This window comes from Loxodonta africana, chromosome 3, assembly GCF_030014295.1.
Source record: "Loxodonta africana isolate mLoxAfr1 chromosome 3, mLoxAfr1.hap2, whole genome shotgun sequence".
NCBI lineage: Eukaryota > Metazoa > Chordata > Mammalia > Proboscidea > Elephantidae > Loxodonta > Loxodonta africana.
In genome coordinates, this window is record NC_087344.1 from 178414333 (window position 1) to 178430763 (window position 16431).

General features: G+C 36.5%; 1 protein-coding gene across 1 annotated transcript in view; it reads left to right on the plus strand.

Moving 5' to 3' along the window:
* SASS6 (SAS-6 centriolar assembly protein) overlaps positions 1-16431 on the plus strand; it is a 40552-nt gene that overhangs the window by 17299 nt on the left and 6822 nt on the right. Inside the window, exons 8-14 of the mRNA XM_003409522.4 lie at positions 1338-1529; positions 5019-5213; positions 5325-5414; positions 5493-5672; positions 6052-6133; positions 6851-6987; positions 8761-8889. Coding sequence (XP_003409570.2) covers positions 1338-1529; positions 5019-5213; positions 5325-5414; positions 5493-5672; positions 6052-6133; positions 6851-6987; positions 8761-8889 — 1005 coding nt within the window. The remainder of the gene's footprint in view (positions 1-1337; positions 1530-5018; positions 5214-5324; positions 5415-5492; positions 5673-6051; positions 6134-6850; positions 6988-8760; positions 8890-16431) is intronic.

A 16431-nucleotide genomic window follows, 5' to 3' on the forward strand; every position in this document is an offset into this window, starting at 1 on the left:
TTTTTTAATGAGTGCAGTCTTTCCAGAAAGTAGTTCTGGAATTTGTATCAAGCTTTATAATCGCTTATATTCTTTGACCTATAATTAACTGTAAGGAAATAATCTGAATTTTGATATATATATGTACAGAAATATTACTCATAGTGTTATTTGTAATCATGAAAAATTGGAAAACAAATGTTTGTAGTAGAGGAGAGGTTAAATGAATCATGGGACAGCCATAGGATGGCGTATTGTGTAGCTATTAAAGTATATACTGAGAGTTTTTTAATGACATGAGAGGGTACAAATGCTCAATGATCAAAATTATCTGAATAGTTTGATCTTAATTTGGTAAATTTAAGTATATATAGTGTGTGTGTATGAGTGATATATGAATATGTAAATGACTGGCAGAGAATATTCCTAAATATTAAGAGTAACTCCCTGGATGGGATTATGGGTTATTTGTAATTTTCTTCTTTGGGCTTTTAAAGAGCATGTATAACTTTCATAATCAGAAAAAATATATTTTATTTTTAAAAAGTATTTAGGATCTGATAGTGTTCAACCGTTACCCGTTGCCATCGAGTCAATTCCAACTCACAGTGACCCTGTAGGACGGAGTAGAACTGCCCCAAAGGGTTGCCAAGGAGTGCCTGATGGATTCGAACTACCCTCCTTTTGGTTAGCAGCCAAACACTTAACCACTACGCCACAACGGTTTCCCTGATAGTGTTTATCAGCTGAAATTATTAAGATAGGTTTGTGGTATTATTTAAATAGGCATTAGATATGATGCAGTCATGATGACATTCGAGTTTTATTGTTGGTTAAATATGACTAAGTGTAAGACAAAGCTAATGAACAAAACCTTGCCAATAAGATGGTTTTAGACTTTTTTTTCTCCATTATGAAAATAATACACACTGGTTGTAAAAAAAAAACCACAGAAACAGTAGTTTTTAAAGCAACAGCTGAAGCTTCCTCATATGTCCCTCTCATTTTTTTTTACTACAAATAGGTTCATATTATATATACTATTTTGCAGTTTGGTTTTTTTTTTTTTTTAATTAATTTTATCATGCTTCCCTTAACTTCAAAACAATTTTCTCTAAACATATGTAGTAAGTTTAGGAGGAGCAGAACTTATGAACAAGATCATAGTGTTAAATTTGTCTGCGCTGACATTACTTTCTCCATCATGAAATCCATAAGTGAAAATAGATCCTCTTCAAAACAGAGAAACTTAATGATTTCTAAATAGAAAAATTAAGATTGTTTTTATTATCCTTCTTCATGTGTATTTGTTTTTTTCTTTCTTTGAATTTTGGTATTATATTTTTATTATATAATAGGCACAGGTTCAATGTCAACAGCAGCACGAACAACAGAAAAAAGATTTAGAAATCCTCCACCAGCGAAACATCAGCCAGCTACAAAACAGACTGTCTGAGTTAGAAGCGGCTAATAAGGACCTAACTGAAAGGAAATATAAAGGAGACTCCACTATCAGAGAACTTAAAGCAAAACTTTCTGGCGTTGAAGAGGTATTGAATGTTGGGTTTTTGTTTATTCCCAATTTAAATCTTAATATTTTAGTTCGAACAATGTTATTTTATCACTTGTATCAGTGGTCTTCTGGATGCAGTCAATCCAAGGATTTCTCGTGTGTTAGGGTAATCAGTTCAGACAATGCAAAGAAAATTGAGAATCTGAAATTTGATTTAAAAAAAAAAAAAAGATGACTTAAGTACAGAACTGAGGAAAACTTGATTTTTTAAATTAGAGCCTTGAGGAGTGATTGAGTGGCACAGCCCTCAGATTTTCAGTGTACTTTTAATATTAGCCCAGTGTCTGTAGCTCATAGGTTATTCTGTGTTGACAGGGCTGGTTCTTTCCCTTAGCCTGTTCAGCGTATCAAACAACCACATGAAGTTTAGTGTCCAGTAATAATAATGATAATAGTAATAATGACAGCTAACCCTGAGCACTTGGTATGTGATGGGTACTGTTTTAAGTGCTTTACGTATATTAACTCATTTAGTTCTTTAAGGTAAGTACTATTATTATTATTTTTAGTTTGGTAAGTACTATTATCATCCCCTTTTCACAGATGAAAAAACCAAGGTATAGGGAGGTTAAGTAACTTGCTCAAGGTCACATGGTCAGTCAGTGACAGAGCAAGAATTAGAACTCATCTCTTATTTGCCTGTCTTTAGTACTGCCTTGTTCTTTCTTGCCAAAGAGGAATTTTTTTAAATTTTACTATAGCTGTGCGTCTGGATGCTGTCTCTGCAAGGTTTACTTTTGGTGTTAGGGTAATCAGTTGATGCTTTTGCATGTTGATGATAGATTACTCCCCAGTGTTATTATTGATGTTACTTGTCGTCAAGCAGGCTTTATTACACCTTATGTAGAACAGAACAAAACTGCCTTGTCCTGTGCCATCTTCATGAGTGTTTGTTTGAGCTCATTGTGTGGCTGTTGTCACTCCATCTCACTGAGGGTTTCCCTCATTTTTGCTGACCCTTTACTTCAGCAAACATGATGTCCTTTTGTAATGATTGGTGTTTCCTGATGACAGCGTTATTATGCAGTATCGTCATATGATTTATCAGAAAATGTGTACATATATATATTTTCTTATCTATCACATATAAATACAAACATCACCACTGTTATTCTGGCTCGCAGGACTTCCACTCGATTTCGGTGGTCTATTTACTAGACATAGAAGCTCTAAGGCCTGACAGATTTTATGTTCAGATCCTCACAGCATTCTATTCCGGAGAATAGTTCTTCCTTCCAATCTCTTTCACCTTTCAGACTAGTTTTATTTGTTTAATTTAAGGCATTGTTGCTGTTGTTGTTAGCTGCTGTCTAGTTGATTCCAACTCATTGCAGCCCTGTGTGTGCAGAGTAGACCTGCTCCATATGGTTTCAAGGCTGTGATTTTCAGAAGCAGAGCAGCAGACCTGTCTTCCGGGGCACCTCTGAGTGGGTTCAGACCCCAACCGTTCAGCTAGTAGTCGAGCGCTTTACGGTTTGCACCACCCAGAGATTTCCATTTAAGGCATTGTTGTTGTTAGTTGTCTGGTGCCGTCGAGCCAGTTTTGACTCATAGTGACCCTGTGTATAACAGAACGAAACACTGTCTGGTCCTATGCCATGCCCACAGTCGTCATTACGCTTGAGCCCATTGTTGCAGCCACTGTGTGCGTCCATCTTGTTGAGGGTCTTCCTCTCTTTCGCTGACCCTGTACTTTACCAAGCATGATGTCTTTGTCCAGGGACTGATCTCTCCTGACAACATGTCCTAAATATGTAAGACACAGTCTTAACATCCTTGCTTCTAAGGAGCATTCTGATTGTACTTCTTCCAAGACAGATTGTTCTTTCGGCAGTCCACAGTATATTCAACATTCTTTTCCAACACCGCAATTCAAAGGCATCAATTCTTCTTCTGTCTTATTCATTGTCCAGCTTTTTGCATGCATATGATGCGATTGAAAATACCCCGCCTTGGATTAGGCACATCTTAGTCTTCAAGGTGACGTCTTTGCTTTTCAACACTTTAAAGAGGTCTTTTGCAGCAGATTTGCCCACTGCGATGTGCCTTTTTATTTCTTGACTGCAGCTTCCACGGGCGTTGATTGTGGATCCAAGCCTTAGTGCCTTAAAAATAATAATTGCTGTGATTTATTGAGTATTTACTATGTGCCAGGCAATATGCTAAGCAATTTTCATAAAGGTTTTTGTGAAGATTAAATGAAATAATTTATAAAGTTTTCATTATGATTCCTATTTTACAGATGAGGGAATTGAAATCTAGGGAGATGAAGTAATTCCCAAGATTACACAATTAGTGTTAAGGGCCAGAATTTGAGCTATGTCTGCATGGCTCTAAAGCCTGTGCTCCTAAAACCACTATTACAGTACTTTAAAATATACTTTAGAGTTTTTGTTAAAAACGAAAACTATCTATCTCGGAATACTATTTATTGGACTTTTTTGTACCAGTAACGTTTGGGTTGGTATTAGCTGATTGGGAAATGATTGAGGAAATTTTTTTTAATCTGGTTTTAATTAGCAGTTATTGTTTGCTTGTTTTTTCTTTAAAGAGTGAACGAAAAGGAAATCTGTCAATGTTAACATATTTGTTGGCATGGAAAGATATTTGTAATATATAAACCAAACCAAACCTGTTGCCATCCAATTGATTCTGACTCATAAGTGACCCTACAGGACAGAGTAAAACTGTCCCTTAGGGTTTCCAAGGAACGCCTGGTGGATTGAGTCAAACTACCGACCTTTTGGTTAGCAGGCATAGTGCCACCAGGGGTCCCCAGTATATTATATGAAGAAGGTAAATTATAAAACTGAACTGTATGAGCTCATTAAAAAAAAAAAAAACAACCCGTGTATATAAGCAACAAAAATATTAATTGGCTAACTCTAGATCACAGTTACTTTTTAGAATCAATTAGGGAGCTTATAAAAGTCACCACGCCCAAGCCACACTCTGCGCTAATTAAATAAGAGTCTCTTGGGGGATGGTAACAGGCGTCAGTAATTGTTAAAGCTTTCCAGGTGATTCCAATATGCAGAATAGATTGAAAACTAGGGCTTAATGGTAGAATGATAAGGCTTTTAACTTTCTTTGTGGCTCACTTGTATTTTGAAACTCTTATAATGAGAATTTATTAGCTAAGTGGTTTTTTTTTAACTGTAGTTTTAAGACTTTGGAAAATTCTTGTTACTTGTTTTTAAAAGTTATAATTTATTTATAAATTAGGATTGTTTTATTTACCTTTGATATGACTGAATTAGATGATAGTGTATGTTACAATTACATTCCATGTCTACAAGTTACACATACAATAGAGACTTTCATGTCCTTTTAAAGCAGCATACATGTTAGACTTTAATATTTTTAATGACATTTTGGATATTTTGACATCTTAATTATGAATAACCAGACCAGCCAGTTTCCCTTTTGCATAATACATGATTTCAGTTTTTGTTCCCACTTCTAGGAGCTCCAGCGGGCCAAGCAAGAAGTCCTGTCTTTGCGGAGGGAGAATTCTGCGCTGGATGCTGAATGCCATGAGAAAGAGAAGCATAATAATCAGCTCCAAACAAAAGCGGCTGTTTTAGAGCAGGAGATCAAGGATAAGGACCAGCTTGTTTTAAGGACAAAAGAAGCATTCGATACAATCCAGGAACAAAAGGTCTACTTTAAAATTTTTTAAACAGATTGATGATCACATTTATAAATGATGCTTTTCCTAAGCAAACATAAGTGCCCTAATTATTCATGTTTTTTGAAAAATATGTATCAGGTGGCTTTAGAAGAAAATGGAGAGAAAAGTCAGGTGCAACTAGAAAAACTTGAAGCTACGATAAAATCATTATCAGCAGAACTTCTTAAGGTTTGTTTAAAAAATTTTAATAGAGTATTAATATTTCATTGGATTATGTTGAGGTGTACATATGAAGCTCTTTCACAGGCAAATGAAATTATCAAGAAGTTACAAGGGGATCTCAAAACTTTAATGGGTAAGTTGAAACTGAAGAATACAGTTACTATTCAGCAAGAAAAACTCTTGGCTGAGAAGGAAGAAAAATTACAAAAGGAACAAAAGGAATTACAAGATGTTGGACAGTCTCTCCGAATTAAAGAGCAAGAGGTAGTTAATATTTTATATTTGTGTGTGTGTGACTGTTTTATTTGCAAAATATAACAAGCATCCTCAGATACATTGTTTAGATTTCTACTGTGTTAAGTTAGAGAATACATGGTCTGGTTTTTTACAGAAGAATATGACTGGATTCAGCAGAAGCTGATAGCCTATTTCAATTTTGATAGTTATCATGACTCAAATGTATTGAGTGTTCACATATATATGTATATGTATGTATATATACACATATTAAATATTTTATTACATAAATGAACTTTTATTCCCATTTAATAATAATTAGCGGTAAACAATAGTAATTCATTTCTTTAGTTTTTATTTTATTCCCTATTGTATTTGATTTATTGTGAGGATTGATGTATTTCAGGTATGCAGATTACAAGAACAGTTAGAAGCTACAGTTCAAAAACTTGAAGAAAGCAAACAGCTTCTGAAAAATAATGAGCAGTGTAAGTATATTAGATTTATGTAAATGAGGTTTGTAGTTTGCTTCTGAACCTGAAAATTTTTAGTTGAATTCATAAGTAAAATATATTACTTTATACAAATAATTTCTGCTTTAAATATGTATCTTAATGTCTTTGCTCTAGTAAACTGTATCCTCTGCCTTTTAATACAGTTATCATCATTATAAAGAAAATCATATTACATGTGTCAGTAACCCAAACTTAAAAGTGTTGAAAATATTGGCCATAGTTTACTATTTAAATTCTTTACCATTTTTTTTTTTCAATTGCCGTATTCACCTAGTAGTTAATAATATGAATTGTTTAAACTAAAACATAAAATTAATCTTTCTGTATTTTCTCAGTTTCTAGCTTTGGGTATCAGATACTAGATTGTGGACTCTAAATAAACTGTAAGAAATCATCCTAGAAATGAGAGCCTTCAAAAAGTATTTGCCTAGTCTTATAAGGGTAGAGATTCTTGACCAGCAGAAATAGATGCTTCAGAGAGTAATAGAATAAGGAGACTCATGTGATAGTTCCTAAAATAAGAATCTTCAGTGACAAGTATTTAGGTGAACTTGTATTGTTTTCCAGTGACATAAGGTAGTTTTAAAAATTTATGTTTTTTAAATCTCAGTATAGTATTTAAATGTTTAAAATACTAGAAAAATAAAAATGGTGAAATAAAATTCTTTACCTTTTTTTTTTAAACTTAAGTAATCACATGGTTAAATAAAGAACTAAATGAAAATCAGCTAGTGAGAAAGCAGGATGCATTGGGACCTTCTACCACTCCACTTGGACATTCTAGCAGCAACACAATCAGAAGTGGGATTTCTCCTAACCCTAATGTGGTAAGATTTAAATTAAGATGCGAGTGGTCTTGGTGACTATCCTGAAACAAAAGTATTCCCAGAATGCTAGGAAGTCTCCATGCCTTAAGATGGTGGTACTAATACAGACTGGAGTCCTGAAGTTATTAGCACTTAAAAAGAGTGTAAATTACCTTGGAAATGGGGCGTAGGCATACTGTACTTGCTCTTAACAGAGAAGCTGTATTCAAGGACACGCTTTTTTGTAAGACTGTTTAATGGGTATAGAAATCATTCAGTACCAACTAAAGTAATGTCAGATGTGCTGAAACTTTTAAAACACGTGCACACAAGCATTCAGGAGACTTCATGAAGAGAAGATTCAGGGATTGGGTTTAGGTTTAGAGCTATGAAGGAAGTAGCCTAAACTGAGTTCTCTCAGGAAGAGAATGTTGGAAACCCTCTTAGCAGGTTTGTGGACTCTAGATTTTGGAAGAAACTGGTTATGAGATGATAAGCTTTCTGGCTCCCAGGTCTAGGTCCCTTGCCTTTTTTTTTTTTTTTTTAAAGGAAATGAGAGGGAAGAAAGAGAAAGGTAGTTCCTTACATGCAGGAGCTGGCCTGACACAGCTAAGCCTTACTGTTCTCCGTAAACACTTTCAGAGAACATCAGCATCAGACAAGGCCACTCTGTGACTGTGATGGATCAAGACAAAAACAGGACCACTTCATAATCATGTCTGAACACAGATGAAAATATGAACCCTGCCAAACCACAAAAATGACCAAGTATCTTCCTGTCCTGGCAAATACAGTGACTACTGTCGCTTTACCAACTGCAGCTTTAGCTTTAATGCATTCCTCCCACCTAAAGAGTAATTAAGATTCCCAGTCATAAAATTATTCCCACTTCCTAACAGCACCCAATCCAGAGCAAAGCCCCACCCCCTAAGTCCCTAACATGAACCCAAATTCTGTAAGTCTCTTTTAACAACCATGCTAGTTTGTGTGCCTATAGATGGGTTCCTGGTGATCTTTGACTGGAGGGCACTGACAGAGGGTTTAAAATTCAGATGTCTCATTGAATGTTTACTGTAGTCAATCAGATAATGCTAGATCTCTAAAGAATGGAAAGATTTGCTTTCAAATTGGAAAAAGGTGCAGGAAGAAGTTCCTGGGACTAAATTACAGACTTGAAAAAACTTTACAGGTTTAACTTTAAATGAAGGGGGGATAAATATCAGTGAAATGTATTCTTATCATGTGCCACTAATGTACACAGTTGCTTCTCAAGATTCATGTTTCAGTTGGCCTTTTATGAAAATAAACTTTGTTCCTGTAGTCCTATGACACTTGTTAATAGCAATGTCACTATACTGAACATTAAGCGGCAAAGCAAATAATTGTCTCAATTAGATCTAGTTTTTAGTCAGACAGCCTGGCAGAAAATTATTTTATTCCTGATTGGCCTCTTAATCTTTGATTCACACTAACCCCATTTCAGGAATGGGAGGCCTAGAGAGAACCAAGATGGTTCAGAGGTCTTTGTTTTAACTCAGTTCAAACGCAGGGCCAGTGGTTTGTTTTGCCTAAGCTTGCCCAGAGCCAGCCTATCTGAAAAGCCCACTGGGCCAAAGGCATCCTAGCCTCATACTATATAATAAACCAGGGTTTTGTAGTATCATGATAGATAAAATTAGCCTCTGAGAATGCTCTTAACTATTAGTTATAATAGATGGTAATGCATCCTGGATCAGCAAATACTGCTTAGAACTAATTTCTCATCCTAACTGTTTTTTATGTTTTTATTTTTAGGTTGATGGTAGACTGACTTACCCAGCTTGTGGGATTGGTTATCCTGGCTCCTCTGCGTTTGTATTCCAGAATGCCTTTGCACATCCAATATCTGTCAAAAATGCAGTCCACCCAGTTTCAGGACCAAAGGTAGTCAAATTTATTAATGCTTTTTTTTTTTGAAAAATATGGCAACTCATTAATGTACAAATATTTTTCACCTTTGTAAAAAATGTGTTGATTTTTTGGCCTATTGCTAAGTATTAGGTAACATATTAAATGGATACATTACTGAATATTCATCTCTAGTGAATACTGTTGATCAGTATGTATACCTACAGGAAATACTATACTACATGACATTCCTTGAGTCACTGTAATTTATGAAAATCTGGACATCAATCTGCCTAAACCTTATTTATTCCCACTCAGACTGTCCATTTTTATTCGTTTCTCTATTTATTGTCTCTTCTTTATATCTCCTACAACTCTCAGGCCTAACTAGGATCAGTGGCTGACTACTACTGGGGTATTAGCTGTGGTGACATTTTTGAACTTCGTTGCCAAGATTTAAAAGCCTGATTTAGCAGGCTTATAGCAAATTCTGGAAAGTAGTTAATGATAACATTAGCGCAAATAGCATATGCCTAGCAATCCCTCCAACACTTGATTAATTTGCTAAGGCTTTTTTTCTATCCATTTTAGTTCTTTTATCATCATTACCATTACTGATGTCTTAGATTTATATAAAGATTTATATATTATTTTTAAAGGTATGATTTACACAGTAATTTAATCCACCCAGACCCGTCACTTATTTTACTTTCATTCCTAACTTCAGGTCCAAATTGTTTTTTCCCTAAATCATGGAGACACATTTTTGAAAGAATATTTTAATAAAAGGTAAAACTGAAGATTTTAAAATTGGTTTTATAAACTCTATGAAATTAGTTCCTGGCTGCTCTAAAAATAAGTTGGCTGTGTTGCTTAGGCAAGTGCTTCTTTTTAGTTGTATCCTTATAGTGAAAAAACAAAACCTAAAACAAATCATTTTGAGCTTGAACCCCCAATACATGTATATTTATCTATTCATGAATTGTACGCCTGTACTGCTGAACTACTGTATTAAGTGCAGTATAGGTTAGTGACTAGGAAAGTGGGCTCGGATGTTAGGGTTTAAATCCTATCTCTAACAATGTAATGTTGGGAAGCCACTGAAAAACAAATAACATACAACTTTCTAGTGCTTCAGTTTGCCCATTTATAAAATGGAGTGATACTTTTATCTAACTTACTGGATGGTTGTGAGGGTTAAATAAGTTAATGCATTTGCTTAGAATAGTGCCTGGTAAATGATAAAACTAAAGCCAAAAAAACCCAAACCTGTTGCCATCAAGTGGATTCTGACTCATAGTGACCCTATAGGAGAGAGTAGAACTGCCCCATAGGGTTTCCAAGGAGCAGTTGGTGGATTTGAACTGCCAGCCTTTTGGTTAGCAGCCAAGCTTTTAACCACTGTGCCACCAGGGCTCCACAGAACATGATGAGTGCTCCATAAGCCATATAATTAGTAATAAAATGTATTAAAAAATAGAAATTAAAGAATGAGATTTAAAAATGCATCTAAATCCAAGTTATACCATGTTCTTCTCATACCTCAATAGGTGGTCCTGATTACCACCTACTTTGGAGACCATTGATCTGGGTAGTTTTTTGCTATCAGCCGTGGTGATTAAGATACATACTCTTTTGTGTTGCTTTAAAAATGAAAATGCAGTAAAAAAAAAAAAATCATTTAATAATTTTAAAGTAAAACCCGTTACCCATTGCCATCGAGTCAATTCCGACTCATAGCGACCCTCAAGGACAGTAGAACTGCCACATAGAGTTTCCAAAGAGTGCCTGGTAGATTCAAATTGCTGACCTTTTGGATAGCAGCCGTAGCTCTTAACCACTATGGCACTAGGGTTTCCAATTTTAAAGTAAGTTAGACAAAATAACTTGTTTCTTCTCTTTCACTCATGGACTATTTAGAATTTTATTTTATTTTTTTAATTTCCAGCTAGCTGTAGATTTTCCATTATAGATTTTAGTTTAATTCCATTATGGTTAAAAGACACACTTTGTATATCTTAAGTTACCTAGCACTGCTATAACAGAAATACCACGAGTGGCTTTGAAGAGCAGAAATTATTTTCTCATAGCTCTGATGCTAAAAGTCACCCACCATTTCAACTGTGTGATTCCTTCCTTACTGTAGCCCCCTAGTGTTCCTTGTTTCTTTGGTGATCTCCACATGACATCTGAGTTAAGTCTCTGTGTCTAATCTGTACGTTTTAAACTCAGAAATGATTAGATTTAGAACCCACTGTACTTGGGTATGGCCTAATATAACAAAGAAGACCATGTTTCCAAACAAGATTGCAGGCAGTCCCTGGGTTACGACCTTGAGACTTACCTACAAACTGTAGTTACGAACCAACCCCTGTAAAGGCTATTAAGCCCTGTAAAGCCTATTAAAAATTCGAAGTACATACAAAACATGAATGTTATTATTGTATTATTATGTTAAAGATGTTTTAGTGTATCTGGAAGTGCTTAGTGTTTTTTATGCATAGAAATGTACCTCCTGTGGAGAGCCTGGGCCCCTGCCCTGTCTCCTGTTGTAGCCCCTCTCAGCCAGTAGCAGCGCTGCTGTCTTCCCAGAGGAAGGCTGGGAGGACGCTGGAGTCTCCAGCAGTGCCCCACCTCCTTGCTTTGGGATCATGCTGCCTGTTCTAGGAGAGGTTCTGAGGAGAAGATCCAAAGATCAGAGCATGGGCTTTCGAGGTGGGACGGGGTTGAGGGCGCAACATCCCCAGTGTCCCCTCCGAGTCCTCAACTGGCCAGGATGTGGGAAAGGAAAGCCCTCAGCGTCTACCACACCTGAAGCCTGCCCTCGAAGGTGCCCCAGAGAGCACACTGGGGGCCTGCGACTGGAGCCCCTTTACCCACAGGGCTGCTGGACAGGAGCAGTGAAGCGCTCCGGTGCCGGCTCCCTTTCTTCTGAAAAAAGTGCGAAGGGGACCACTGCCTTCTTGGCACTCGGCACAACTCTGGGGCCAGCAGCATGGGCCTGGGCTGATTGCCACTTCCCACCGGCTCCCCGGAGTAGGGCGCAGCCCCTACCTGCCTGTACCCCCCCTTAGCTTTAGCTTCCCCGGCTCCTAAAAAAAAAAAAAAATTTAACTGCCCTTAGCTACAAACGATACGTAACGGTTCTGACTTAAGTACAAATTTGACTTAAAGTCAGATTTAGGAGCAGAACTTGTTGGTAATCTGCAGGCTGCCCGTACATCCACAAGTGTTAGGATCCAACACGTGTTTTGGGGGGACACAATTCAATCCATAACATTACATGATTTCAGTTCTTTTAAATTAAGATTGGTTTCATGATTCAGGACATAGTCTATCTTGGTCAATGTTCCATGTTCACTTGAAAAGAATAGCTGTTCTGCTTTTGTGGGGTATAGGTTTCTCTAAATGTCAGTCAGATCCAGTTTGTTCAGTTCTTCTATATCCTTGTTTTTCTGTTTGTTTTAGGAATTACAAAGGGCGGTGTAATGATATTCCCAATTCATTGTGGATTTTTCCGTTCTTCCATTTCTCCTTTTAATTTTATCAATTTTCCTTGATGTATTTTGAAGCTGTTTTGCTAGGTTGCATATGCCTTTAGGATTGTCATTTCCTTGTGGTTAATCGACACTTTCAATTATGTACCGTGTTACCTTCTAGGAGTTTTATGTAGCTTCCTTATTTATTCTTGGTGACTTGCTGCTCAGAAGTCTACTTGGATACAGATATAGCCACTCAAGCTTTCTTTTGAGTCATGCTTTCATGGAATATCTTTTTCCACTCTTTTACTTACATCAAAATTGGTTTCCAAGTAGAAAACATATAGTTGGGTCTTGTTTGTTCCCTGTTTTTATTTTTTGTTTTTTTACATTTTATAATTATTTTATCAATAATACTGAAATTTTCTTTTCACTGAAAGATACCATTAATATCTTACTAAGTGAAGTGTGTTTGAATATGCTTCATTACTTTTCAAAAGCTTCAAGAATCTATGACCCTAAAGCAATTCAGAGGTCCAACTCCAAGTTGTGTTTCTTACCATATTTGATGATACTAGTTGTCATAGCTGAAAGCTATGGCAAAATTACATAGTTCCAGATGAAAGAATTTCAAACTAATTTTTTTGTACTTAAATTATTCAAAGATTTTAGTTAAAACTCAGCTAATACCTTTTTAATGTCCCCGTTGTCTACCCATTATTTTTTCACACTAATTGGAATTTGTTGCATTTTTCCTCTTTTTTTTTTTTAATAAATTTTTTAGCACGGTGTTAGGTTTACAGAAAAATTGCAAAGAAAGTACAGAGAATTTCCATATACTCCCTGTCCCTCTGCTCAGTTACCCTGTAATTAACACCTTGCATTGGTGTGGTACATTGTTATAGTTAATGAACTAATATTGATACATTCTTATTAATTAAAATCCATAGTTTATATTAAAGTTGATACTTTGTGTTATATTGTTCTGTGGGTTTTGACAAGTGAGTGATGTCCTATATCTACCACTGTAGTATCATACAGAATAGTTTTACTGTTCTAAAAACGGCCTGTGCTCCACCGATTCTTCCCTCTTCCTCTCCCCCTACCCAGGCCCTGGCAACCACTGGTCTTTTACTGTTTCTGTAGTTCTGCCTTTTCCAGAACATCATTTAGTTGGAGTTACGCAGTATGTAGCCCTTTCAAACTGGCTTCTTACACATAGCAGTATACACTTTACGTTCCTCCATGTTTCTTTTTTTTTTTTAATACTGTTTTATTGTTTTTGGTAAAAGTTAACACAGCAAATTAGATTCCCATTTATCAATTTCTATACGTATTGTTCAGTGACATTAGTTACATTTTTCCAATGTGTCAACATTCTCATTATTTCCATTCTGGTTATTCCATTTCCATCGATACAGCTTCCCTGTCCCCTTTACCTTCTCATGTTTGCATTAAGGGTAGATGTTGACCGTTTGGTATCACATAGATGATTTTCTAAAAGAGCTCAGTACTAACTGATGATATTGTTTGTTTTATGATCCAGTCTCTTATTTAGCTGAAAGGTGACCTTCAGGAGTGGTTTTAGTTCCAAACTTAAAGGGTATCTCAGTGGTTGCTCTAGCATCTACTGGTCCAGTAAATCTGGCCTTTTTAAAGAATTTGAATTTGTTCTATCTGCGTTCTTCTCTCATTCTATTCAGAGCCATCTGTTATTTCCCTGATCAGAATGGTCAGTAGTGGTAGCTGGGCAACATCTAGTTCTGGTCTCAGGATAGATGAGGATGCGGTTTGCGGGGCTGTTAACCCTATAGGGTAGTTTCTTCTTTGAGTCTTCGGTTTCCTTCTTTCTCTTTTGTTCCAGACCAGTAGAGACCCATAGTTGTATCTTAGATGTCTGATCGCAAGCTTTGAAGACTTCAAACGCTACTCACCAAACTAGGATGTAGAATATAAACTTTATGTTGTGCCAATTGACTGAGCTGTCCTGAGACTATGGTCCTATGCCTTCAAACCCAGTAAACCAGTCCCACGAGGTGTTTGAATTATGTCCAGGAATCATCTGTAACTCTGCCCCTTTTGTGCTTTATTATGTATATGAATATATATATGTAGTACACACAAACGTGTGTATACATATGCCTGCAGATACACCCTTACATGTATACACATACTCACATATACCTTCCTGTATTCATATATGGAGGCCTAGTGACTCAGTGGTTAAGAACTTGGCTGCTAACCAAAACGGTGGCGGTTCGAATCCACCAGCTGCTTCTTGGAAACCCAATGGGGCAGTTTTACTCTGTCCTGTAGGCTCACTGTGAGTCAGAATTGACTCCATTTGACAACTAACAACATCAACAAGTGCACACATATGCATATATACCTACCTATGTAACCACACACATATTTTTTGGTTGTTATTGCAAAGTTGTATATGTTATAGCATTTACCAAAAATGTCTCTTATTCTTGTGTCCTTAGTGTCGTATTTTCCTTGATCAAGTTGTGCAGACTTCACCTGCATTCAGTATTGCATTGCCTGTCATCAAAAATAACAAGCGTCTGCTACTGGGTTTGGGTTACTATCTAGAAAGTGATTCCCCCTCCCTCCCACTTCCGTCCCTGGTGACCACCAAAGAATGTTGCTTTCTGTATGTATACCTATTCTTTTTATAAAAGTGAGACCATACACTCTGTCCTTCTGTGATTGACTTATTTCACTCAGCATAATGTCCTCCGTATTTATCCATGTTACGTTTCAAGAAATTATTATTATTTATAGCTCTGTAGTATTTCATTTTGTATATATACCACAATTTGTTTATCTAGTCCTCTGGTGTTGGGCACTAAGGTTGTTTCCATCTTTTTGCTGTTGTGAATAATGCTGCAATGAACATACTTGTGCATATGTCTATATGTGTCACTGCTGCCGGACCTCTAGGGTATATACCTAGGAGTGGGATTGCTGGATCATAAGTTATCTCTATTTCTAGCTTTTTGAGGAAGCACCATACCATTTTCCATAGCGGTTGTACCATTTTACAGTCCCACCATTTGTGTTTCTTTATAGCTTGATAGCTCATTTCTTTTTATCTCTGAATAATAGTCCACTATATTGATAACCCTGGTGGTGTAGTGTTTAAAAGCTACGGCTAGTAACCAAAAGGTTGGCCGTTCAAATCCACCAGGCACTCCTTGGAAATCCTGTGGGGCAGTTCTACTCTGTTCTGTAGGGCTGCTATGAGTCGGAATCCACTCGACAGCAGTGGGTTTGGTTTTTTGGTTTATATTGATATAGTAAAAGACATCTTGGTTGCTTCTAATTTTTGGCAACTATGAACAGAACTGCTATAAAATGTAGGTGTTTACATAGACATTAATTTTCAACTCATTTAGGTAAGTACCTAGGAGCGTGATTGCTGAATTGTATAGTAAGATTGTTTAGCTTTGTTAAGGAATCTGCTGAACTGTCTCCCAGAGTGTCTGTACCATTTGCATTTCCAGCAGCAGCGAATGAGTCTTGTTGTTCCACATCCCTGACAGCACTTGGTGGTGGTGGTTTGGATTTTTGCCATTATTCTGTAGTTCCCATACACTCCCTCCCCCATTTGTATATTTTTTCTCATTATTAATATCTTGCATTAATGTGGTGCATTTGTTAAAATTGGTGAACAAATATTGATTCATTATTATTAAATAAGCTCCATGGTTTATATTGGAGTTCACTCTTTGTGTTGTACAGGTCTATGGGTTTTGACAAATCCATGATATCATATATCCACCATTACAGTATCATACAGAATAGTTTCTGTGTCCCAAAAATCCTGTGTTCCACCTAATCATTCCTGTCCCCAGCCCCGGAACCCTGGCATCCGTGGTCCTTTTACTGTCTCTATAGTTTTGGCTTTTCCAGATGTCATATAGTTGGAATCATACAATATGTCGCTTTCTCAGACTGGCTTCTTTCAATTAGCAATGTGCCTGTCTTTTTGTAGCTTGATAGCTCATCTTTTTTTTTATCACTGAATAATATCCCATGTATGGGTGTAGCACAGTTCATTTACCCATTCACCTGTTGAAGGACATCTTGGTTG